At 52.0% G+C, this 24899-nt stretch overlaps 1 protein-coding gene across 2 annotated transcripts in view; it reads left to right on the plus strand.

Annotated features, from left to right (window-relative positions):
- SDC4 (syndecan 4) overlaps positions 1 to 19474 on the plus strand; it is a 97193-nt gene extending 77719 nt beyond the window's left edge. Inside the window, exons 2-6 of one of the 2 annotated variants that reach the window (XM_059862957.1) lie at positions 733 to 824; positions 14292 to 14433; positions 15306 to 15358; positions 15586 to 15769; positions 16980 to 19474. In XM_059862957.1, the coding sequence (XP_059718940.1) occupies positions 750 to 824; positions 14292 to 14433; positions 15306 to 15358; positions 15586 to 15769; positions 16980 to 17131 (606 nt within the window). In that variant the 5' untranslated portion in view covers positions 733 to 749 and the 3' untranslated portion in view covers positions 17132 to 19474. Of the gene's footprint in view, positions 1 to 668; positions 825 to 14291; positions 14434 to 15305; positions 15359 to 15585; positions 15770 to 16979 lie in introns of those variants that run through there. The other variant, XM_059862956.1, reaches the window with a different exon arrangement.
- The last annotated feature ends 5425 nt before the right edge of the window (positions 19475 to 24899 follow it).

Here is a 24899-nt window from a genome sequence, read left to right on the forward strand (position 1 = left end):
GAGAAGAGAAACGGAAATAGTTAAACTGTGCTGTTGGGTTTTTCCGCCTCCTTTATCAATGTGGGTTTTTGAGCTTGCCGCTTACTTAGAAGACTGAGGGAGCGGTTTCGTGTTCCATCCCCGAGTGATGCAACACCCGCCGAATAACCGCGGCGGCGACACGCTGCCAGGGACAGGGCTTTCTGTAAATGTGACATCGTCACTTGTGGAATGCTGCAAAAGCGGATGCTGGGTGCCCGCTCCCCCCACTTTCTCTTTCCTCCTTCTTACCCCCGATTTCCCTTCCCTTTTTTCTTTCCCCCCCCCTTCACTTCTTCCCCCCCCTTTCGCTTTCCCTCCCCCTTTTCAGTTCTCCTTCCCCTTTCCCATGTTTTTCCTCCTCTCGTTTTCTCCTGACCTCTTTCTCCCTGCCTTTTCCCCCCTTCCCTCCCTTTTCCTGCCCCTGCCCCTTTCTCCTTTCCCCCGCTCCCCATAACGCAGTGACGGTGGCCGCGGGCAGTGCGGGGGTCCCGGCCGTGCACAGCGGGTTCGGGGACCGGGTCCCTCGCTGTCCCCCCCGCCGACAGCCCCACAGTGTCCCCGGTGTCGGGTTGGGGCATTCCCGGCGGGGCGGGGGCACCGCCCCGCTCCGCCCCGTGCGCTCAGCCGGCCTCATAAGGGCGGTGGCGGCGGCCGGGCACGGTCAGAGCCCGCTCCGCTCGGACCCGCCGCGGATCTGCCCGTGTGTCCCAGCCCAGCCCAGCCCAGCCATGCCGCTGCCCCGCGTCCCCCTGCGCGCCGCGCTGCTGCTCGGCCTCCTCCTGCGAGCTGCCGCCGCCGAGTCGGTGAGTCCCGCCGGGCCCCCGCGGGACAGGGGGGAAAGGGGAGGGTCTGCCCCGGCAGCGAAGGGCTCCCGGTGCCCGGTGGGGGGGTGGTGACCGCGGGGCCCCGCTCGCTAGCAGCCCGAGAGCCGCTGCCACCGCTGCCCCCTGGGCGGTCTGCCCCCGCCGATTGCCCTTCTCCGGGGAGAGGGAAGGGTGGGCGAAGTACGGCGTTAGGGCCGTTCCCGTTCTTCCTCCGGTTCCCTTGGCTCGCTGCTTCCTCCGGAGGATGCCGAGGCAGCGTCGCGCCGGCCCAGCCGTGCCCGGTGCCCCGCTGTCCCCGCGGCTGTGCCGCTGCTCACGTATCCCGGTCTGCCCTGCTCAGGGTGCTGGGCTTGCAGCAGTGCGGGGCACCCGGCTACCTGGTGGAAATGAGCCGCTCTCCATTACTGTTTTAATCTTCAACTTCTGGTCGTGAAAGTCCTGCAATTCTTTTTTTTTCCTTCTGCGTGTGGGGTGGGTTGGATGCGTTACAGTACCTGGATAGGCTTTCCAGCCTTACCTGAGTTTGGTTGTGCTGGTACCTGGTGTCTTTCTGTGTCTATCAAACCTTCCTCGCTTCCACATGGGAGTGAAAATGATGCATTGCCGTGGAGGGTTTGAAAATCTCTTAAAACGTACAATGAGGTGAAGCATTTGGATGTTCTTCAAGCCGGCACATGTGGGGTCTTCTGGTGAAGCAGAGATCTGGGCATTCTGGTTTCCCTGCTGTTTGTTTGTTTTTGTGTGTGACCATCTTGCTGATAGCGCAATCAGGCCAGATTCCTCTGGTAGTGTGAAAGAGCTGCTGAGATTAAGGTAACTGCAGGAGATCAGGGATTCCCAAAGTAGATTTAATCATCCACATTGGTTTGTTTTGGACTGATGGCTGGGTGGGCAGATGAGAATTGATAAGGCTCTGCTGCTTTCTTGTAGGGACACAGGGCTGGGGGGGTTGCTGATTGTAGAGCAGGAATCTCCCACAGAGAGCATCTGTAATTGTCAGCTACTCTCTAAAACCAAGCAGCCCAAATCCACTTTACTCTAATCTGGTGTGTTTATCCCTGCCATTAAGCACGTGAATCGGTCGTTTGGGAACTGGCCCAAACTAGTAGGGCAAACCTTTGGGGCAGACAGCATCTGGAAGTTGCACTGACCATGTTTGGTATGAAATGCAACTTGGTGTCCCTGGGGACTGGACTGGTCTGCGAGCATCGGGTTTCTGCAAAGACAACAAATTTTGTACAGATGTGGTCTGTAAATACTTATATAGAACTTACGTGGAATATTTATTCGTGTCTTTTAAGCTGCCTAAGATCGAGTGTACACTTGAGAAGTAACACTGGCCTACTATAAAGCCTAATCCAAACAAATTGTTTGGGTTACAGGGGAGGAGACAAGGATGACACACGGTTTGGGAGAGTTCTGCTGGCACTCCTTCCTTTTTTTTTTTTTTTTTTTTTTTAATAGCACTGCCAAAACGTGCAGGGCTGCACAGCATGTGGCTCTTGGTTTTTCTGTGCGGGCAGGGTGAAGACAGGTAGCTGTTTCTTAACAAGATGGGGATTGTATTTCTTGTGCTTATGTAAGAGCATGGATGTTGAGAGTGATTCGGTGCTTGAATATTTTCTCCAAGCCTGTACAAACAAAAGTGCCTTGGCTCTTTTCCCCCTGAGCAGCTTTCTGGTATAAATGGGATTTCTCCGTGTGAAGCAATCCTGGATGTGTAAGAGGGTGGGGAATATGACTGAAGTGCCTCAGTGTGACGTTGGAGCTCAGGCTGTGGGTGGGTGGGTTGTGTTACAACAGCCCCGCAGCTTTGTGTGAGAGCATTGCCTTCTTCCCCTGGGGCCAGGGGGCTGGAGCTGATGCCTGATGTCACCAGGTGGTCCCCAGCCCTCTCCGCTTGAGTGCCTTGGAAAGCAAAGGATGCGTGGGCAGGATGCTCCCCTCTGTGCTGTGCAAGGCTGGGCTTCCTGCAGAACATGCTTGAGGGGGGATGGACAGAAAGTCACCAATGCATCCAAGATGTGGGATCGGTAGAGTTAACAAAGGACGTGAGGTGTGCCTTGCTTGGGCTGAGTGACTGAGCTTTCCCTGTGCATTTAGCCTCCAGCAGTGCCCCTGGCAGCACAGGGGTGAGCAGGGGGTGTTCCCCCATGGTGGGGGTATTCCCTCTGCTGCAGGCTTGGGCTCAGTTTGTCTGGGCTGCAAAAGGGCCCGGAGCCCAGCAGGGCTGTAGCAGTGCTAGTGAGGGCTGCAGGCTTGTTGCAGTTGTCCTTCTTTTGTGCCTTGAACTCTGCAGCAGAAGTCTTCATGCAGCACCACATCGTGTTTGTGTGTCCTCAGCAGTACAGAGGAGCCCAAATACAGCCCAGAAGCTGCTGGCAGAGGATTGCTCAGGGAGAGGTGGGGGAGGCTTCGTGCTGTTTGTGGGCTCTGTTTGCTGGTTTAAAGCAATCATGCTCAGAGGCCTCCTGATTGGCAAAGCTGGTGTCTTGTTGATGATAGCTGTGTTTGGAAAGTAGTGCAGCATTATTAATGTTAAAACCGGTTTGGCTTGTCCTGCTGCCATTGATCCCCGAGGCCTGTTCTTTCTGCTCTTTGCCCAGTTTCTCGTCTGTCCCTCCCAATCAAATCAAGACATTGCTATCTGCATGTTTTACTTTATTTTACCTTTACTTGCTGTGTTCGCATTTAGAGCAAATCTCTGCTTTGCTTCAGTCTCCCTAAAACACAGAGCAGCAAAATGACAGTGTCTGAAGCAATGTCCCTCAACCCTTAAGGGGAAGGAGCTCATGACTTCTGGAAGTCAGACCTATAGTTGTTGGGATGAAATGACTGTAATGTGTAGGAAAAAACAACTTCTTTAGTACCTTGTACTTTCTTGACCTGCATGCACAACTCCTGGGGTGGGGTGGGACCGTGCAGGGCTGCTCGGTCCCTCCACAGCTGAGCACCTTGGATATGGAGGTGCCCATGGGTAGGAACAGTCGCCCTGCAGCACTTGGGGCACAGTCAGGGGAACAGCACTGCTGCCCAGCTCTCCTCTGTCCCAAGTGCTGCCAGCTCCCATGCTGGAGAGTGCTTTCCTGTGCTTCAGAGCTTTCCCAGACATCTTACGCAAGAGGTGAATTGGGGCTGAACTTGGTACTTCTTAGAGTTGTGATACCAGAGGCTCTTTCACTCTACAAAGTAAAGGCTGTTGGCCAACCTGATTGCTCTCTTTCCTGCCCCTCTGGTTGCTCTCTCCTGAGGTCTCGGCACTCTGAGATCCTGCTTCCAGTCCAGCAACAGGGAAAATGTTTTTCCTATGTGTCTTCCCCTCTTCCTTCCCTTCCAAGACTCTGTTAATGGCTGTACTATTGCCTTGAGCTGTTTGAATGGCTTGGGGAGGCCATTTGCTCTCAAATGCCTGAACTAGAGCCTAATGTGACCTTGCCATGATTTTCCTGTAGTGTCACACTGCCTTTTCAAAATGTGTGTGTCCCACTTCCACCACAAGCTGGAAGCTGCTAACCTGACTTTCCAATTGATGATGGGAGACTGGGACACACTGGCTTGCTGCTCAGCATGCAGGCTTTAGCACAGATCCTACAGCTGCTTTTCCTTCCCTTTTCACTCCTGGTGCTGGTAAGTGCCCTGTTAGAAATATCCTGGTTGCTTGAATCCCCTTGACTATAAGTTACCACTGGGCTGTGTTGTATTTTGTGTGTAAGTTCTTTTTCCTCAAATGAATGGATTGATGGACTTAGGTTTAAAGCCTTTTTTTTTTTGATTAGTGATCGTATCTGTACCTGTAAGGGTGGCATGGTAGCTGTGGTTCCACAGTCTGCCATGTAAATTGCTTGGGTTGACTTGTAAGATTACTTGATGAAGTTATCATGGCTCTGTGATCCTGCAGAGCTCCCCAGCTATCACTTGGGCCAGACTAAACTCAGCATCCATCCTTCAAAACACTTCCTAGCTCTTGAGTTCACATTTATCCTCTTGAGCCTGCTCTTAGGTCTTGCAGCTGCATTCTCCCCCTCTGCTCAGTACATCCTGTTCCTTTATGCCCTGTAACAACAGCCGGGCTGTGCTGCTTTTGCAGCCTCAAAGGAGAAGCTGATGCAGTTGGAGCACTCCAGAACCAGGGGACAAGCCCTGCACACGCCTGACCTCCGGGCTGCTGCTGAGGAGCATGTGTGGCTGTTTGTTTGAGACTCGCTGGAATGCAAATGCTCGAGATTAAGGATTCAAATGATTTGCACTAGAATGAGACTCTTGTGATGAGACTGGGCTTGGTGGCTCTGAATAGACAGGGCAGCCTAGTTAAAGGGTTTCACTTGTAATAAGCCTCTGCTCCGAGGGGCTGTAAAAGATCCTACCCTAATGAGCAGTTAGGGCTGTGCTGCTGGGTTCGTTCAGACTTCTTTTTTTGTATTTAAGCGTGTGCCTGAATGTTTGTCCAGCAAATGCTGCTGGTCCAAGGACCAGCTCTGCTGCCCTGACTTGCAGCATTCATGCTCTGACTCAGGTTTCTGGCACTTGGCTTGGCATCCCAGCTCCCGGGGACACTGCTGTCACCTCTGAGTAACGGCCCTGGCCCCTTACCCAAAGCAGTGACTCAGACATCTGAGGCGGTGGTGGATCTCTTCTTCTGGGCCTAGAAAAGGGGTGACAGGCAAAACTGGTGCTGCTGCTTGGCACCCAGTCTGTGCTGCCCCTGGCACCAAGCTGCTGCCTCCTGTTTAATCTGGTTGTGGCTTTGGTGGGCAGAAAAGCTGTCGGGCTCTGCCATGTGACTGCTGCCAGCAGCTGAGTTGGTGTTGGCAAGGACAGACCAGAAAATGGCCCTGTCTTGAGGAGCTCTAACTTGCTCTGGCAGCACTGTGGTTCCTTCATTTTCAGGCAGGTACTGTTGGAAACAAGACTTGCATGGGAGACAGGAAAGCAGCAGTATTATCTGAAATGACTGAAAGCATTCAAAGCAAGCTAAAGGAGGGTAAAGTCTCAAAAGAGGGGGTTAAATACTTAATCCTGAATCTGGAGAAAATGTCAGCGTAGGAGGGGAAAGCATGCAATACATAGCTGTGTCCCTCTCAGTTTCTGAAGGCTGGCTGACTTGAAAAGTGTGCTTTTTGTAAAAGTCTTTATTTTTGCTGGAAGTATGCACTCTTGTCAGTTTTAGCCTTAAATCCTTTGAGGCTGAGACTCTGCTTGCAAAATGCCAAGAGGCTGTTGTTAGACAAATTATTGGGATAACTTAAAAATCAAAGCAGTTAATTAAAATCTCAGGGAGACACTCCTTGGGGCAGGAAGGAGACTGGGAAGACCCATAGCACTGTTACCCAAGCAGCTGGTCTTATGTCAACCAAAACCATGGCTGCTCCTTGCTTAAACAAATCCTGTTCTGTCAGGGAAAGCAAAGCCTTCCATGGGAAGTATTTCTCTCTGGATGTTGCTCTGCCTTAGCTGCTGAAGGGAAAAAGGTATCTTCACCGTGGTTCCTCTAAAACTGTGCTGCTGTCAAACTTGAATACAAAGAGATGTGGCCTTGCCCCTCTTACCTTGCTGGGAGGCTAACCCTGCCTCCTGCCCTTTAGCTGCTGCCACAGTCAAACTAGAGCAATGAAAAGCGATGGTAATGTGTATTAATGACTGTGAAAGTGCTTGGACTTGCACTGAAGTGGCCTGCACAGCACAGTAGCCAGAAATCTGTGCAGAAGGCAGAGTTACTGAGATGAGCATGGCTGGAAGGAAGGCACCCGGTGTGCTGCTGTGCTGGCCTGAAGAGGAGTGAGACCCAGAGGTGGAAGGACAGATCCTGCCTGCTGTGGTGCTAGGAGGGTGGCAGAAGCTGCTTTAGTGGGCTAATGCCCCGCTTTAGAAACAGAGAAGCTCCTACTCTCCTCCAAATGGAAATACAGCCCCTTACTGATGTCAGGAGCTTTTGCTTGGAAGATTCTGTTCCCCAGCGAGGTAAATATTTATTGCAATTCCTCAGTGTGCAGTGAAGCAGAGTCTGGAGCCAGGATCTTGCAGGAGACTGTTTATGTGCGGGCTGTTCTTGGCGCTAATTCCGAATTTCCTGAGGCTGAGTACGAGGAGCAGGTCCTGCGTGTCGGTTGCTCACAGACTCGCTCGTCCAGCCCGGCGTGGCTCTGCAGTGCTGGGAAGGAGTGACCAAACAGTGCCTGGGTCCCTCTGCTCTGGCTCTGTGGGTGCACAGATGTGGTCAGGGAGGGCTGGAAAACTGCTGTTGGTTGCTCACCCTCTGCTCAGAGAGGGGAAGGAACCTGACTGGGAGTTCAGAGCCCTCGGAGGGAGGAAACTGCTTCTGGAAGTGACAGTTTTCCTGAAGTGCAGCTGTATTATCCCGAATAGCACGTGCTGTGTCTGCTGCTTTCTGGGCCCAAGCCAAGCCAGAAGTAGGCAAGGTCTTTGTGAAGAAACAAACCAAAAAGTCCCCACCAAGCCCCGTGCACTGAAAACCCAGCCTGTGGTGCTGCAGCTAGCCAGGAAAATCCCTGCTGTTGAAATGTTTGTTTGTATAAATGCTCACACGGGTATGGCTGATAGCGTAGCAGCAGCACTCCGCTGTCTCGAGTGCTTTTGTGCCGATAACTTCCCCTCCTGCTGCTCTTTGCTGGAACCTCTGCCAGCAGAGCAGGGTTTGAAATAGCATAACTGTGCTGGCAGAGCTCAACAGCCTGGGCCAAGCCTAAATCTTTGGGCTACTACTTCTGATTAGATTAAAATGGCTCGTGGGAGGGGAAGCATTTGTAGGGCGCAGCGTTGGGAATCTTGACTGTACAAACAAGCTGAGATTAGCTGCATGGTGAGCTGCAGAGGAAGGGCACTCTTTGAAGTGGGTGTCTGCCTGGCTGAGTTTTGCTAACTCTCTGCCATGGGGGAGCAGAAAGATGTGCTCCCAAAAGTGCACGTCAGAGATTTCTTGCCTAGTGGAAATTCTGCTTGTGTGTGTGTTTGGGGAAGCATTGGGGTGTAGCTGTATTCTAGGAAAGGGCAGTGAGGGCAGGCTTCTTCCTGGCATGCGGGGGAAGTGTGACATGTGAGATATCCCACGTTTGAAGTGTCAGCATGAAAAAATCATCCTTGATGGAAAAGCTGTTTTGCTGGGGCATTTATATCCTTTTTTTTCTTCCACGGACAAATATGCAATAGAAACATTTATTATAGACTAGGGCAACTCAGAGTGAGTTGTGAGCTGGAAAATCTGAATTCCTTCTTTTAAGCTTTGAACAGAATTTTTCCAGCTTCTGAGCTCAGCTCTGGACAGTGAAGCATATGAACAGCTTACGATTAGGTTTGTAAATACCATAAAAAAATATAATCTCTTTATGAACTAGGTGTGTATCATGGCCTGTGACCGGGAGAACCCTTCAGGGGCGTGAAATGTCTGTCACAGTTGTTTTCCTCTTGAGTCACATGAGAGTTCCTGCTTTTTTCCTCCTGTAGTTTTCCTCCAAACTTTCTTCATTTGCTTCAGGGCAAGTGATGGACACATAGCCAAACTTTCTTCTTCCTCCAAACTTTCTTCATTGGCTTCAGGGCAAGTGATGGACACATAACCACTTCTTCTTCCAAGCTTTCTTCATTGGCTTCAGGGCAAGTGATGGACACATAGCCATCTGCAACTGTCTGCTGAGCTTTATCTCCCTGAGCTGGAGTGGGGAGCAGTCATCTCCTTCCCACTTGGTCTCTGGAGCTGGGAATTGAGTGTTTAGAGCAGCTATTTTGCCACCATTGCAGTAAACATATCCCAGCATGTGCCTGTCTGGCAAAGGACTAGATCTTTATGGCTTTGCTCTTGGCTGATAATCAGGCAAAAGCAGTTAAACAAGAGTTCATTCCTTTTTAATCTCTGTCCTCCTGCTCCTGCAGCGTGGCTGTGCATGGTGTGGGCTGGAGGGAACAGGCTGTGTGTGAGCAAGAGCACAGCAGCTCAAAGGTAGCTGAGGTTTGACTTTGTGAGTGCAAGGAAGCCTATTTTGAGCAGGCAGGGCCTGGGAGGGTTCATCCCTGCTGCAGGGGACAGCGAGTGGCTCCGAGAGCCCAGGATTACTGTCACTGTCATGGGGATTATGGCTCGGCTGCCACATGAGCCCCCGAGAGCTGCTTGTGGCCACAGGGCTTAAAGAATCACCCAGGGACTGGGCCAGGCTGGGGCTGGGATGGGGCTGGATGTGCCTTCTGCACGTGGGCTGTGGGGGGTGAGCACACTGGGAGATTCAGCCTGCTTGGACAGGCACTGAGCTCACCTGGAACAAGTGATGCTCTAACCAGCTGAGCAGTTCCCCAGCCTGCCTGGTGCTTCTGCTGTCTTATTAAGCAAAACCTTTTTTTTTTGCTACTGAGAACAATTTAAAAAAAATTCTTTTCCCCTCTTTGGTGAGAGGCACAGACTGTGCAGTGGGTGCTGGGGCTGCCTGCGAGCCCTGGGCTGTACTCCACTCTGATTTCACCTTTCCTCATGGCTTTACCTTTCTGGGTCACTGTGTGTGATGGGGGTGCTGGGCAGTGGCTGTCAGGGTAGATAGGTAAGGCTGGCTGTGGCCCTGCTCTAGGACTGCCTGGGAAGTGTGGAGCAAAGGTGGTGTTTAACTATGTCTGGAAGCCTCAGGTGATCCTGTCATGCAACTAAATGCAAACATATGCCTGGATGGGAGCTGTTTAACTTTTGTCCCTTGGCACAAAGGCCAGTGCAGGCTGTGTGTGCTGCAAGTTATGTGGAACAGACTGACCAGGAATGGGTGGTAGAATGGTACCTGCAGGCATGGTCACAAGGAGCTGGCACAAGTGGATTTTTTTATTATTTTACTGTGGCTGGTGTGTTAAGGGAGTTAGGTGTGACTTCTGTTGAGATGTTCATATTTGCTTTGCTCTCAGGACTAAAATGACTTCTGTGTGTTTATTTTCTTCTCCCTTACATGGAGCTGAAGCATGGAGTGAGGGAAGGGAGTGAAGGGTATTTTGTGGGGGGAATACAGACATTTCCCTTACTTGTCTGGAAGGAACTGCCTCTGTTGGAATCTCATGGCATTTCTAATAAGGTTTTTTAATGGTTATTGCTGGGAAGATAGAGTCTTTGCCTGTTGTCAAAGTGACTGCACTCCTCCCTCCTGTGGAGATCAGCTCTGTTTGGCTGTTTCACACTGATTTGAGCTGCCCTGTTTCCAGTGCTGTGGGCTCCTCTGCTCTTGGGGGAGCAGATGTTGGGGCATCAAGGGGGTGAGCTCACTCCTAACCCCTGCTCTTTCACATGCTTGGTGTGATCTTTAAAACCTTCCTAGTTTGTGGGCTCCTGCAAGAGCTGGGTGGAAGAGAACTGTATGGAAATCCCCTCTCTTGGGCTCTGTGGTTTACAGAGCTCTGCATCCTTGCAGCTGCTCGTGTTGTTCAGGAGCCCTTCCTGGTTATGCTGATAGCTGTGTGTTGTGCTGCTGACATCTGTCTGTGACAGCACAGGGGCTGGGGAGGATATTCTGTGTATTGCTGCAGTGAACTGAGGTGATCTGTACCCTGATCCTGAGTGCTGAGCCTGAGAAGCCCTGGGAACAGCTTACACCTACCTGTCCCTGTGGGCCACACAGGGTTAACAGGTCTGTGCCTCTGTCCTCTTCTGCCACCCCCCAGGCTGGCCCAGCTCCATGTGCCTTTGTCTAAGGAAGGTTGACTTTCACCTTGTTCCTGTTTACTCCCAGGTTTATGTACACAGTGCTGGGAAGGGAGGCCAGGAGCAAGTGCTGGGTCTCCATGCCAAAATTATAAACTTGATAAAGGGCTCTGTACACTGAATGCCCCAGTCCCTGCAGGTCTGACTCCCTTTGCAGCTTGCTGGCTGTGACCCTTCAAAGGAGCTTTTAATGAACTCTGGGTTTGATCAGAGGCAAAGGACAGCTGTAAAAGCCAGTTCTGTGTTTGGAAAACTTTGTCTCTGCCCCAAAACACCATTTGGGTTTTTCTGAAAGGGTTTGCAAAGGCTGTGGTGAGGCTGTGTAGGCTGGGGCAGGCGAGCTGCCTGGGTTTGTTATTTCCCAGAACTTGCCAGTGGCTGGGGAAATTCACAATGCACAGAAACTTCGCTTGCTGCCTCAGTAAACAGCTGATCTTGCTTTGAGAAGAGGTGAGTGGTGTTCTGGGGCTCTAAGGGAAAACCCCAGGAGCATGAAATGGAGTGGGATGGGCTAGGGATGGAGCACAGCAGGGCTGCCTGGGGTCCCAGGGGAGCTGTTCCTGTGCTTCCACCGAGCCAAGAGCGTCTGGACTCATCCAGTAGTGCAGCCTGTCTCAAAACATTGGGCCTCTGTGCCCAGCTTTTCCAGGAATGGCACTCACAGTTCACGTGCCCGACGTGCTGGCTGGCTGGCAGGGAATAAACTCTTATTTATTTATTTATTTTTGCCACTGGCAGGCAGGAAAAGCTTCTGCTGTTTAATCTCCCTTCGTGCTTACTGGGGATAAAGCTGCTTAACATGAGGAAGAAATCCTTGAACTGGACTCCTGCAGGAAAGGTTGATTCTTGTGCAGACCCCTCCTAGAAAGGAGCACATTAATTGTAGGAGTCCAGCTCAGCTGCCAGGCTGAGGTGGGGCTGTGCAGGAGCCCAGGCTCTCCCACCAGCCCCTGGCCTGGCTCCAGTGCAGGACAGCAGGTGGTGGAAGGCAGGCTCAGAGCAGGGCTCCAGCTGGCAGCTGCAGAAGGTGTTAAGCTGGATGTGGCCAGGGCTGACTTGGCAAGGGCTGACCATCCTCTTGTGGTCATCTCAGAGCTTTTCCCTCTTGGCCACAGCCTGCAAGCCAGAGGAAGTACAGGCAGCTTCCGTGGTGCCTCTGCTCCAGGCAGCAGAGCTGCAGGGAGGACTGTGTGCTCTTGGAAAGGGATTCACTTTTTTAAACAGCACTCCAGAGAGCTCTTTATGTGGCACTTGGGAAGCCCCAGAGCTGTGGAGGTGCCTGTGTGCCCTCTCACAGGTGTGTATGTGAGGAATGTGCCTGCCCCAGACCTGCCCTGAGAGCCCTGCACTCCAGTGTTAACTCTTCCCAGCCTGCCATGGCCCAGCTCCCAGGCAGGGCTGCTTCCTAGAAGGACAAGCCTTTAAACCTGGAGAGTAATTGTGGAGGTGCCCAGCAGCCCTTGGACTTCCCTGTTGGATGAACCTGTCGTGTGAGGCCACTGCCCACAACAAAAGTTTCCTGTATGGTTTGAGGAGTTCTTGTGGCCTCCAGGAACTTCCCCATCCTTGCCCAAGAGGATGATGAGGAATGAGCTCAGGGAACGCTCCCATTTAATCTTATTTATGCTTGTGAGTCAGTAATTTCCTTGCTATGTGCCCTGCTGGTAAACACTGTCTGTCCTGATGATTTAAATAGGGTTTTTTGATAGCCAGCCCTCAGCGTGCACTAATCACTGTGGCTGTGTGCCACCACTCAGCTCCTGGCTGGGCTGATCTGATAAGGCCAGTGGGCTGTCCAGCCACCCCAGGGCTTAAACCTGGGTTTTCTGGAGCTGCCCTTGCTGGGACATTACTGGCTGTGACTCATGGTGAAGTACAGGGTGAGCTGGCACTGGGGTGTGGCTCGGCACTGCGCTTGCCAACACCAATCTGTGCCTGGTGCAGGGCTTCTTGGATCTGCAGCAAACGTGCTCCCCAGCCCCAGGAGCTGGGTTCTTCCTGCCCCTCCATGAAGTGGCCAGAAGCTGCCCTGGGAACAGCTACTGCCTGCTGGCAAGCAGTTTCCATTGCAGGGTGGCTGTGGCTGGGTTTCACATATCTTGAAATGAATTTGCCTTGGAGCAAGTGATCGGTAATGTTAGGAATGCCTGATTCCAGGCTGGGAGAGGATTCCTTCCAAGCTGACTTTCCTCCCAGCCCCCTTCCCAGCATCTAGTGCCAGGCTTGGCATAGCAGAGAGAGGGGTCTGGGAGGAGAACTGGCCTCAGCACTTCATGCCCTCTGGGCTGTTCATCTGCTTATCCTGTAGTGGGGTTGCTGGGGAAACCAAAAATGCCTCAATAAGCAAGGAAAAGCACATCCAGTGCTGCTGCTCCTGGTGCAAACTGAGAACATCGTGTGCTTGTTTGTGGCCAGCCCTGTGTGCCAGTGGGCAGGGGAATGGGGCTGGGGCTGTGGGCAGAGGAAGCTGACACATGGCTTGTGGCTGATTGTTTGCCTTGGTTAGAGATCAATAGCGGATGTAATTCATCACCTCTGGGCTGTGGGATGGGCCACACCTGGCCAGGTGAGCAGGGGAGCTGAGCCCAGCTGCTGAGGGCTCTGTGGTGCTGCCATCCAGCTCTAAGTGTCCCCATCAGCCTCTGACCCTCCTCACCCAAGAGAGGCTGTAGCCTGGAAATCTGGTATTGAGGAAAACCCTCAGATGTGCAGGACGATGGAATGCTCTTCTGGCTGGACAAAACCTTTGTCAAGACTTCCCATTTGTCCTGTGAGGACAGCACAGAAGAATGTTGTCAGCTTAGCCCCCAGCTAAGGGACCTGTCCATCTGCATTGTGCCTCTTGCCTGGGGGAAGGGGCTGAGCCCCCCTCCGTGGTGATGATTTCATGGCTCTGGAAGCATCTGGAGTCTGTGGGGTGGTGTTGAGCAACCCCAAAGCTCATACCTGTGGTACCCTCACTGGCCTGGCCCCAGGGCTGTGGGGTGAGGAGAAATAGTTCTGGGGAGTTGCATAACTTTGGTGAGGGCAGGAGATTTGGGCTGTGGCTCCTAGAAGGTCCAAGGGCAAATGAGCTCTGGTGTGCAGATTGCCATTGTGGGCAAACAGCTGATATCTGGGAGGCTCTCCAGCTTTCCTGCTGGAACTGCACTCCTTGGGCCTTTGGATCCTGGAGATATTTTATGGGTTTGTTTGTTTACATGCTTTCAAAGAAGGTGATGCAGGGGAAGCTCTTCCTTCAGGCAAGTCATTATTGATAGCAGTGCTCTTGAACTCAGCCTGTGTTCACTGCAGTTCAGACCAGCTTTTAACCCTTGGGTGATAAAATAGGCTTGTTCTCAGTATAAAGAGTGAGGAATTGCTTTGGCATGAAGCTTTGGTGCTATGCAAAAAGCTGCCCTACATCCATCAGGCTTTTTTCCTGGGAATTACAAGTCCTTCCAAACTCTCCCTTATCACAAGCTGAAGGTGCTGCTTTTCCAAATGCTTTGCCACAAACTCCTGACCAAGATCCTGTTGTGATATTTTCACCCTGTGTGTTTGGGTGAACCTCTACAATCTGTAGCCCTCAGGAAATTCCCCTCCCAGCCTGGCTCTCACTTCTGTTCTGAGAAAGTCTAGGGAAATTCAGCTGATAAAGGTAATGCTTTTGGTGGAGAGGAAATTCAGCATTTAATGTTTTTCTGATGGAATGTTCAGGCTCTGAACCTTCTGTGAAATGCTTCTGGAGTGTTGTTTCATATTTAACATGTCTCCACCCCCATTTACAGGTGAGGGAAACTGAAACCATGGATGCTGGATGGCTGGAGTACCCTGCCTCTGGGGACCTGCCAGATGATGAAGACATTGGTGAATTCAGGCCTCACTTAACCTCTGATGGGTTAGATATAGATGAGACATCTGGGTCAGGAGGTAAGTGGGGAAGTGGATCTCCCTCAGCAGCTGCTGTGAAATTTCTTTCAGCGCCAGCCCTTGAGTGATGGGCTAAATCACAGCCAGAGCTCCAGAGAAACCACAATGTCAGGTGGAGATGAAAACTGTGACTCTAGTCACTCAGATGAGAACAGTGAAAGTACTGGTGCTGTGATGTTGAATCACTCAGGGAGGACAGATGGAGTCCAGCCAAGCTTGTCTTGCTGCAAATGAAAAGGCCTTGTGCTGGCTGGATCTTTTTCCTGTTGAACTCCAAAGAACTGCTGAGAAACTTTAAAAAAAATAATCTATTGTTGAGGCAGTGTTAAAAGGCTTAAAGTTAATGTCTCAGTTGAGGCCAAACAAGGTAAAGGACTAACTGATGTTCAAGTGAACTCTCTGTGACATGCAAAGCTCCCTGCCCAAACCAGTTTCTGTAGCTGTGTCCCTTTGTGTGAACATTTGTTCTCTAAAAGCAAAAGAACAAATGCTGCAATCGGTGCCTGACATGTCTGGGCAGATCTGGAGGTTGGTGAAGGATCCTTTAGGGGTGGGTGGTGGGAGCTGTGCCCTCCATTGGCACTACCTTAGAAGCTGTGGCAGACCTGCTCTGCAGGGCCAGTGGGTCCAGCAGAAGATCCCTCCCAGTGGAGAGGTGTTGGTTTCAAGATTACATCTCCTGGTCTTGTGCAATCCAAGTCATTCAGTGATAAATAGTGCTAGTAGATAAGGGGGAATTGTAGAGGACAAGAGTCCTAGTATGTGCAGTTGCTGGTATTGCAGGAAGTGTCTGAATCCTGTAAAAACAGCATGGAATGAGGCAAAATCTTGAGAGCCCTTTATGTATATATTTTTTTTTGTCCCTTCTGCAGACTATCCAGACTCTGAAGATGGCTTGTATCTGACCACCATGGATACCCCTGTGGTAGGTGTTTAAGCAGCATGTAGCTCCTCTGGTCTGTCTGTGAAACTTCCTGAACACCCTCCTGCCCTGCAGGACGTGGCATCAAGACAAATCCACCTGCATGAGCAGGCACAGAGTATTTGTAATGCGCTGAGCAAACTTTCTATGCCCTGCACACCCTCCTGCTTTCAGCTGTGGGTAGGCTGGGTGCTGCTTGCTGATGGGTGTGGTTTGTCTGTGTTCTGTAGATACCTGACAACTATATCCCTGGAGATACTGGGAGAAAGATAGAAGGTGAGAAGAAAAACACAATGGTGGACAATGAAATCATTCCAGACGAAGCTGTAGCTGTGGAAGAGAACCTGTCCAACAAGATCTCCATGGCAAGCACAGCCAACAGCAGCATCTTTGAGAGAACAGAAGTCCTTACAGGTAATACTCCACCTTGAACTGGTAAATCATTAATACTGAAAATCAGAATGGCTTCTGTTGTTCCCTGTTTCTCTGGGGAGCAGCTCCCTGCTGACAGGGGAATGAGTTGCTTTACCTCTGTGGCTGCCTGTAGCAGGGTGGCTTCTGCCTCCCAGTCCTTATCCCAGCAGAGCCTGCTGCTGTCTTTGCTGGGTAAACAGCTTGTTTTTGAGCCTGCCAGCTGACTGTTGGCTTGACTCATGTGGCAGCTGCTCTGCACCCAGATACTGCCCCAACAGGAGGTGTCTCTGGCCATAGAGCAGTGACATCATAGAGTTTCATATCAAACACAGGCCTTTTCCTTCCAACCTCTGCCCAAGTTCTGCCTTTTCTGAGCTTTGCCAGGAGCCAAGCCACCCCTCTAAGGGATTCCAGCACGTGGTCAGCTGTAGGAATCTGAGTACCAATGCCCAGAGCAAAACCAAGTGACTGCCTTCCCCTCAATATGTGGGATGTGTCTGTCTCCAGCATATTGCTGCTTCAGGCTCTTGGCCTGATGGCCCAAGGGTAAACCCAAGTCCTTTGTGCTGATGTGCAGCCATCCTCCCAGTCAGAGAAGAGATTTGGAGAGTGGATTGCAAAACCATTTAGCAAAGAAGCTGATTTAGTGCAATAGGTGTCACAAGGAATAAACTTCAGTGAAGTCTTGTGGCCATGCTTGGTGTGAAGAGAGAGGAAATCTTAGTGGCTTTTTGCAGGTTTGTGGGTTTTGATTGTTGGGGTTTTCTGATTTTTTTTTTTTCTTGAGGGAAGTGGTGTTGGTAATTGGATGTTGATGAATTGAAATACATAGTCCCCAGGGTGTGCTCACACAGGTTGTTAACAAAGCATTCAGATTGGAGCTGTACAACTTTCCTGTGGGTTGTGGTGGGGCTTTTTTGGGTGGTTTTTTTTTTTTTTGTTCTCTCTCTATACAGGGAGAACATCTTTTGTCAACATTTCTTTTTTGGACTAAACTTGAAGATTAGCTCAAACTGGTTAATGTGGAACATGTGATTATTCTGTGGTTGGACTGGGAGCAATCCTGGCCTTTCCCAGTAACATCTGCTGTTGCTGACAGAGCCAGCACATGCAGTGACAGGCTCATGGACACGACTCTGGGGGCTGCTGCTCTTGAAGCACTGGTGGTTTGGAGTTGTCCAAGGCTCACTCCAGTCTCTTTCCTCCCCAGCTCTCATCGCAGGAGGAGCAGTGGGTCTCCTGTTTGCCATCTTCCTGATCCTGCTCTTGGTCTATCGCATGAAGAAAAAGGACGAGGGCAGTTACGACCTGGGCAAGAAACCCATCTACAAGAAAGCCCCCACAAATGAGTTCTATGCCTAAAGCTCAGCAGCACCTTGTGCCCATCAAGGGACGAGCAGACTGTACTGAAACACTGTGCCCTCAGATGAGATGTGCTGAACAAATGCTTTTTTTTATTTTTTGGATTGAATTTCAAAGTGACTTTGAGAAAAAACAAACTTCCTTCGTGACCCTTCCCATCCCACTCAGCTAACAAGGGCCCAATGAAATACAAAGAGTCTGAAAAAAAACCTCAGTGTATTTTTTTTTCCTCAGTTTAGTGTAAAAAGAATAAAGATGCCAAATTTTCTGCTTGGTTTTATAGAGGGTATATAAACACAAACCAGACTGTATGGAAGCAAACACCATGTGTTTGCATCCAGTGTGCTGTGCTGGGATTGGCTGCTTCTATAGAAGATGGCTTTTTTTTTTTAATATAAATCTTGCTACTAGATGTCTTGCAGCAGGCTGTTGATGTGAAGCATTTTTGTGGAGAACTATTTATGAATCTCTTACACTACAGATAATGTTGCCTTAGCAGGGAGTAAAAGGCCCACAAGGGCTCAATATCCCTGAATGCCATAAAGGGCCTATGGGAATGTCTTCCCCAGGAGATTTCTGTCTCTTCCTGTTGGCCCCCTGCAAGGGTCATTAGTCCTTGAAATCAGGACAGCCAGTTGTGTTTGGCTATGGCAACACCCTTTCCTTGCCTTCAGTCTTTTACCTTTTTTTAAGGATTGCTTGTAGGATTTTTTTTATAACAAAATTTTAAAGAAAATAGCCTAATGTTTATACAAAGTTTGTAGAAATTGTTTTGAAATAATAAAAAAAATAATCTACTTTTTTAATTTCCTCAGATTTATTTTTTCAATCCCTTTGTGTTTCCTTTGGCCGGGCATTTCTCTAGAGATGCTGTTTTATATGATTCCTATTCTGAACTGAAGCAGAGTTAGCTACAGAGTGTTACAGCTTTCTTCTAGTTCTACAGCAGCTACTATAGAGGGTAAAGATATTTATGGTTTTCTCATAACTTTTCTAGGATTTTTTAAAATAGAATTATTTATAGTTTCTGAAATGGCTGCTTTCTCATTTGGTAACTTTTATCCTTTTTATGTAAAACACTAATATAATTATGAGTCTCTGTGAAAACTATTTAAGCTTTATTCTGTGAATTTCAATTACAAATTCAAGGCAATAACTTCTGTATGCAAAGTTGGATGCATAAATATGATTGAAGTAGGGAAAAGACAGGAGTAATTCTAGGCTGTAATATATTACAATCAGTCCTACAGAGCTATATATTATATATTTTACTGAGATATATACAGATGAGAATGAAAAGGCTGGAGTTAATTCTTCAGCAGCCTTATGGTGTGGTGTGTAAGAGGCTTTTGATCTTGTTTGTGCTGCTGTTTGTCCCATGTCTTGTGTAGAGCACCAGGGGCTTGTGCTTGGGAAGGAGCCTGGGGGCTCCATGGCTGTGTCCAGCTCCTGGGAGCAGCTGTGGCCAGGATGTGCTGGGCTGGATCCACAGAGCCAGAGCAGAGATCCCCACCTCGAGCTGCCCTTGTTGGAAGCTTCAGGGTGGAGGTGACACCTTTCTGTCCCCTGTGGTGCTGTGCCAAGCCCTGCCTCAGGGAAGGCTGGATCTGAGCTCTGCCTGGGTGGTATCTCCCACCGGGAAGCACCGAGCTTTCCTTGGGGCAGGCTCTGAACTCCGCTGCTCTGGATCTTTCTACATCCCCTGCACATGGCTCCTACCTCCACTGGGGGTGGGAGCAGCCCCCCAGTCTCCCAGAGCAAAGGGTGATGTGTGTCTGGTGCCAGGAAAGTGTTACAGAACCATGAGCAAGCTGGGTCCTCCTGCATCTCCAAGTCTGATGGGGTGTGAGACAAAAATCTGTGTGTGGGTCCCCAAACTGAGCTCCTGAGCAGGCAGCACTAAACCAGGCAGTTGGAAAGGCTGGTTGGAAATCTGCATGGCTCCTGAAGCTTTCCTGAGGCTTTGCTGTAGGCTTGAGGCCAAATCCAGAGAGGAGATAGAAAAAAAATGTGTCCACTTGTTGGGGTGAGGCATGGGGGCAGAGGAGAGATCCTCCTCTGGGTGATCTGTCCCAGTACCAGTGTGGTTGGGAAACTGGGGGCTCTGGGAGGCTCTCAAAGCTGCACAGAGTTCACAGGAGGCTGGAAAGGAGGAGAGGGAGGGCTGTACTGCCTGTGGACAGAACTGCCAGGCAGGCAGGCAGGAGCTGTGGCTGCTTCTCGGGATATTCAGATTCTCTTGTGTAATTGCTCTTGGGGATTTTCCACTGTTACTGGTTTTGTTGTTTTTTTGTTTTTTGTTTGTTGTTTTTTCCTCAAATAAATGGTACTTTCTAAAACTGACTTTTTGGACTGTTTCTGATCTGAAATTACTTTTGGGAGCTGGATAACTGGGAGCCAATGTTTGTGTAACTACTTGGTTACCGAAGGGGGAGGCAGGCTGGGACCTGGTGCGGTGGCCTGCAGCTCAAAGGGGCTTTGTCAGCAGCTCCTGAGCTGCCTCCAGTGCCTCACCCATGTGTGACTCCCAGAGGACCAGCAGCCCTGGGTCTCTGGAGCTGCTCAGCTCCTCCAGACAAGTAAAGCAGACACAGCACAGTGCCATGGGGTGAGTGTCCTGCTCGTGATCAGTTTTGTGATGGCACTTTGAGAGCGCTGTCCCCTTGTGAGCAGGAGGAGCAGAGAGAGGTAGAAAGCACATCCCCTGTGCCTGTCCCCTCAAACGAAAGCAGTGCACTGGCTGCTTTGCTTAATCAAGTTTCAAGCCAACCCTGTTTAGCCAATGCAGGCCTTCCAATGGGTGCAGAGCTGATCAGCTGCTCTGGGAGCAAGTCCACAGTGGCTTCATGCTGTTTGGGATTAAGCAGCTGCACTTTGAGGCAAACTCTGGAGGAAGGTGCTGTTTGCCCAAGCCCCCCTGCTCTGTCAGCTCGGTGCTCTCAGTGGACAGGACTCACCTCTCTCCCCAGGCAGGTGGGAGAGCAGGGGCTGTTCACTGGGAACAGTGCTGAGGCTCCTCACAAGTACTGTATTTAAATGGATTATCATCCTGGAGAAAATCTAATTCCCTTCTCCCTGGTGGGAATTCCTGCTCCAGGAGCTTTGGATTAGCACGGACAGAGGAAACAAACTGCGACTAGCACACAGGCTCCCTCGGGGTGAGGGAGTAGCATGTGCTCTTTGCTCCTTGTTGCCTGCTCTGTGCCAGGTGTGCTCTCACAGGTCCTCTGAGAGTCTCCTGCAGTGCTAAGAAAAGCAGAGCCCTGCGCTCCCAGGGCCCTCCCGTGCTCGTGGGAGCTGCTGTTTGTCAGCACATCGCTGACGTACCCCTGCCACCTCCGTGTTCTCTGGCTCTGACAGCTTCTTGGAAGTGCTGCTTGGAACAACCTATGTTTGTCACTTTTTTTTTTTTTTTTTGCTTTTCCCTTTCTTTCTCTCCTGGGCTTCGTCTCTTGGTTGCAAGAATGCTGTGTACTTTCCAAAACTGCCCTCACTCAGCGTAGAAGTGCCTTGTTTTTGCAAAGCAATCTGGACGGGTAGCCTGCAAATCCCCAGAGCACAAGCCTGGCTGCCTGCCTGTCCTTGCAGAGCCCCAGTTCCTGAGATGGATTTGTCACCATTCCCTCCATCTGCCTTTCTGCCCTCCTAGCTAGCCTGCCTGTACCTGGTTGTGTGCTGAGAGGCACCAACACCGTGAGAATTCCTGGTCTTCACCTCTGACCTCACCTATGGCACTTTTTGTTTTTCTTTTCCTCTTCGTGCTGCTCTGGTTTTAAAACCAAAAGGCTGAAGATCTGCTTTATCTGGCTTAAAAATAGCTGGAACCCTCCCAGGTACTGATGTGATCAAGCAGCCAGGGAAGGTCTGTCATTCCCAAATGCTCCCTGAATGAAGGACAAGGAGGAGCTGGAAAATTAGGTGTAACCTTGCTGACCCCCTTTGCTTTACAGCTTCCAGGGTGTTTTGAGGTGATGTTTGTGGGTGTTTGGGTCCCTTGTTTTGCACTGTGAGCTGAGGAACTGTGCTGTGTGCCAGAGGTGCCAAAATGGCTCACAGCAGTGATGTGCTGGTGACACCTTGAACCTGCGGAGTCTGGGAGGGCACAATTCCTGCACCCTGGAGATGTGGTGTTTGCCATGAGCATCCCATGAGCCTCCCCAGCCCCCTGGCACTGAGTCAGGTGCAGAGCTGGGATCCCTGTGGCTGCAGGCAGGGTCAGGGTGACCCCAGGGGATGGAGTCCTGGGTACAGCCCTGCTCTGCCCACTGGGGCTGGAGAGGGGCATCACTGGGCTCCCAGCTAGCTGGATAAGCTGGGACTGTGTGGGAGGTAACAGAGCAGGGTGTCCTTGGGGCTCGGGTGTGCCAGGTGAAAACCTTCCTTCCTCTGGTATCACTGGGTGCAGGTGAGCCTTTGCTGTAGGATGTTCTGATACCTGGGGCTAAAACCTGTCAGTTCCTCCTCCCCTGTTCTCTGTCCCATCTTGCTTGGTGCCAGTCCCGGTGCAGGTGGTGATGCCCAAGGTTCTGGTCCCTTTGGGGAGTCTGGTTTCCCCCCCGTTATCCCGGCTCCCCCCGTTACCCCAGTTCCCCCCATTATCCCAGCCCCTCATTATCCCGGTCCCACCGTTATCCCCATTACTCATAGGTTATCCCCATTACAGTTATCCCACTCCCCCCGTTATCCCGGTTCCCCCCGTTATCCCAGTTCCCCCCTGTTATCCCGGTTCCCCCCGTTATCCCAGTTCCCCCCGATATCCCGGTTCCCCCGTTATCCCAGTTCCCCCCGTTATCCCGGTCCCCCCGTTATCCCAGTTCCCCCCGTTATCCCGGTTTCCCCCCGTTATCCCGGTTCCCCCGTTATCCCAGTTCCCCCGTTATCCCAGTTCCCCGTTATCCCGGTTCCCCCGTTATCCCAGTTTCCCCCGTTATCCCGGTTCCCCCGTTATCCCAGTTTCCCCCGTTATCCCGGTTCCCCCGTTATCCCGGTCCCCCCGTTATCCCAGTTTCCCCCGTTATCCCGGTTTTCCCGTTATCCCGGTTTCCCCCCGTTATCCCGGTTTCCCCCCGTTATCCCGGTTTCCCCCCGTTATCCCGGTTCCCTCCCCGCCCGTCGCGCTCCCCGCGTGTCTGCTGCCGCCTCCTGGGCACGCCCGGTACTGCAGGGCCCCGCTGCCCCCGGCTCTGCCCCGCTTCCCGCTGGCTCCCACCGCCCAGGGCACCTTTAGGGGGCTTCCCACTGGCCCCCGCCGCCCAGGGCACCTTTAGGGGGCTTCCCGCTGGCTCCCACCGCCCAGGGCACCTTTAGGGGGCTTCCCGCTGGCTCCCACCGCCCAGGGCACCTTTAGGGGGCTTCCCACTGGCCCCCGCCGCCCAGGGTACCTTTAGGGGGCTTCCCGCTGGCTCCCACCGCCCAGGGCACCTTTAGGGGGCTTCCCGCTGGCTCCCACCGCCCAGGGGATCTTTAGGGGCCGTCCCTGCTGGTTGCAGGCTGTCCGACCTGCCCCGCTGCGGGTGAGAATTCTGCGATCGCAGTAATGGTAGTGAACCCTGCTGGATGCGGAATTTGTCTATTTTCCTTTTCTTTTTTCCCTTTTCCACTCTTCTTCCCCCCATTTTTTCCCTCCCCCTGCCTTCCCCCTTCTCTGTTCCGCCCGTGGGGTTGGCCATGGGCAGGGTCCCACAGATGTCCCCATGGCTCTGGGAAGGTCCGGGGTGCCGGGGGTGTCCCCAGTGCCAAAGGCACCGCCTGACCTGCGGGCCCTGCCCTTGCTGCCACAGCATCGCCCTGCCAGCCCTGGGTAGGGCGGTGGCTTGGGGCATTTTGCCCAGTATTGGAGGGAAAAGACCTGGTTTTTACTCCCAGGCTGGTTATTTTGGGGAAGCGGGGGTGCAGGAGGTGGTCTGGCTGCTGGAGGCACATGGAGGGGAACAATGGAGCCACTGTGCAGCCGAACGGCCCGGCTCCGTCAGAAAGGTCCAGCGAGGGGTTTTCAGCACGTTCCTATTCCGCTGCTCAGGTATAATTACACGGGGGAACAAAGAGCCCTTCAAACCCACCCGCTCCCCTGCACAGCCCGGGGCTGTGGGCACACACACGTGTCAGTGCTCAGCGGGGTGCGAGGGGACTGTGACCATGCACACCCAAAAAAACAGCCCAGCAGGGCTGGTGACACTGGGCAGGGCTTGGGAACAAACCCTGGGGGCATCCCCAGCTTCCTTGGGAGCCACAGCTGCAGAGGGGAGGCTCCTCTCCCAGAGCCACACTCCTGGTGAGCACCCCAAGGTTCAGAAAGCAAAGAGCAAATCTCACCCTGCCTCTTGGCACCCACCCTCCTCTTGCTATTCATTTATGAAGTGCCTTTCCCTCTGCCTCTGGCCAAATCTGCTGCAGAGGTGAGGGGCACCAGTGGGGCAGCTGGGGCTTCACCCCTAAGCTGTCCCAGCCCAAACCAGCAGGGGCAGGAGGCTTGATTTAGCAGGATATGGGGCAGGGGGTTCTTGCAGGCAGCCCCACCATGCAGCTGGGTGTCAGTGTGCTCCATGCACGGTCCTGCCTGCTCCTCACAGTGCTCTGGGCAAAGCCAGGCCAGGCTCCTGCCAAGCCCCACAGCCTCAGGGCTGTGCATGAGCACCCAGGGGTGCTGCTCAACTCATCCATTGGCAGCTCCACCGATGCCAAATCCCCCCTGGCCTCACGGGGAGGGAGCTGTGTGCAGTCCTTTCCTTCTCAGTGCTGATCTGTTACTGCCTGCCTGGTCTGCACCCTAATTGCTGCAGCAGTGCATGGAAATCAGGGCCATGTTTTCAAGCCTGGTTGTTTATTTAAGCTGTTTAAAAAGCTACTTTCCTTCCCTAGTGAATCCTGAGAAAACTATGCATGTGTTCCTTTTGAGAGCAGGATGATAGGAGATTGCCAGTGCCCTCCCTCCCTCACTGGATGCCCAAAGCCCCCAGAAGTGCTGCAGCGTGGGGCTGACCACAGGGAGCTGTGCCCAGCACTGACCCCCACCCCTAATCAGGCCATCAAACCCCAGCTTCAGCCTTGGGGACACTGCTGGTCTGTGGGACACTGCTGGCCCCTGGGCTTGGTCCTTCCCAAGTTGCAGGGAGCCCAGAGCTTGACAGGAATTAGCTTGTTTTCAGCTTGCTTTTAAGAAAAATATCCAAAACCACTGACAAAAAGGAAGCCTAATTTTCCACAGGCTTTTTGGCTGCGTGGGCAGGGCTGAGTGCCCAGGGCTGTGGGCACAGAAGCGTGGCAGTCTCTGCTCCTGAACCACCCATCTCAGAGCTAATAACACCCACTCCTGGCACTGCTGGTGCCACAGGCACCCCCGGGTGCCTCACTGTGTCCTTGCTGCTGTTTGGGTTTATTTCAGAGCCAGGCCAGCAGGGCCACACGCCTGAGCAGCTCCCGATGCTCTTGAAGCCTCTTGAGCAGGTAATTGTAATTCCTCAGCAACCCAGCTTGGCTTATTTTGGCCCCAGCATAGTTTTGCATCCTGAGGCCCAGCTGGGTAATTTATAGCTCTGTCAGAAAAAGGATAAAATCAGCCCAGGGTTTCTGGGCACTGTGCAAATCTATGGCCCTGTGTGCTGGGGCTGGGAGTGCCCTTGGTGGGATGCTCAGGGACCCCACTGGGGTGTGTGGGTAGTGCTGGCACCAGGCTTGGTAGGAGAGGGATTTTATGGCTTGTGATGCAGTAACTGGCCCCTTGGCTCAGTCCCTTTTGTGCACTGCATCAGCCCTGGGCATCCACACCTTG

The sequence above is a fragment of the Haemorhous mexicanus genome, chromosome 18 (genome assembly GCF_027477595.1).
Source record: "Haemorhous mexicanus isolate bHaeMex1 chromosome 18, bHaeMex1.pri, whole genome shotgun sequence".
NCBI lineage: Eukaryota > Metazoa > Chordata > Aves > Passeriformes > Fringillidae > Haemorhous > Haemorhous mexicanus.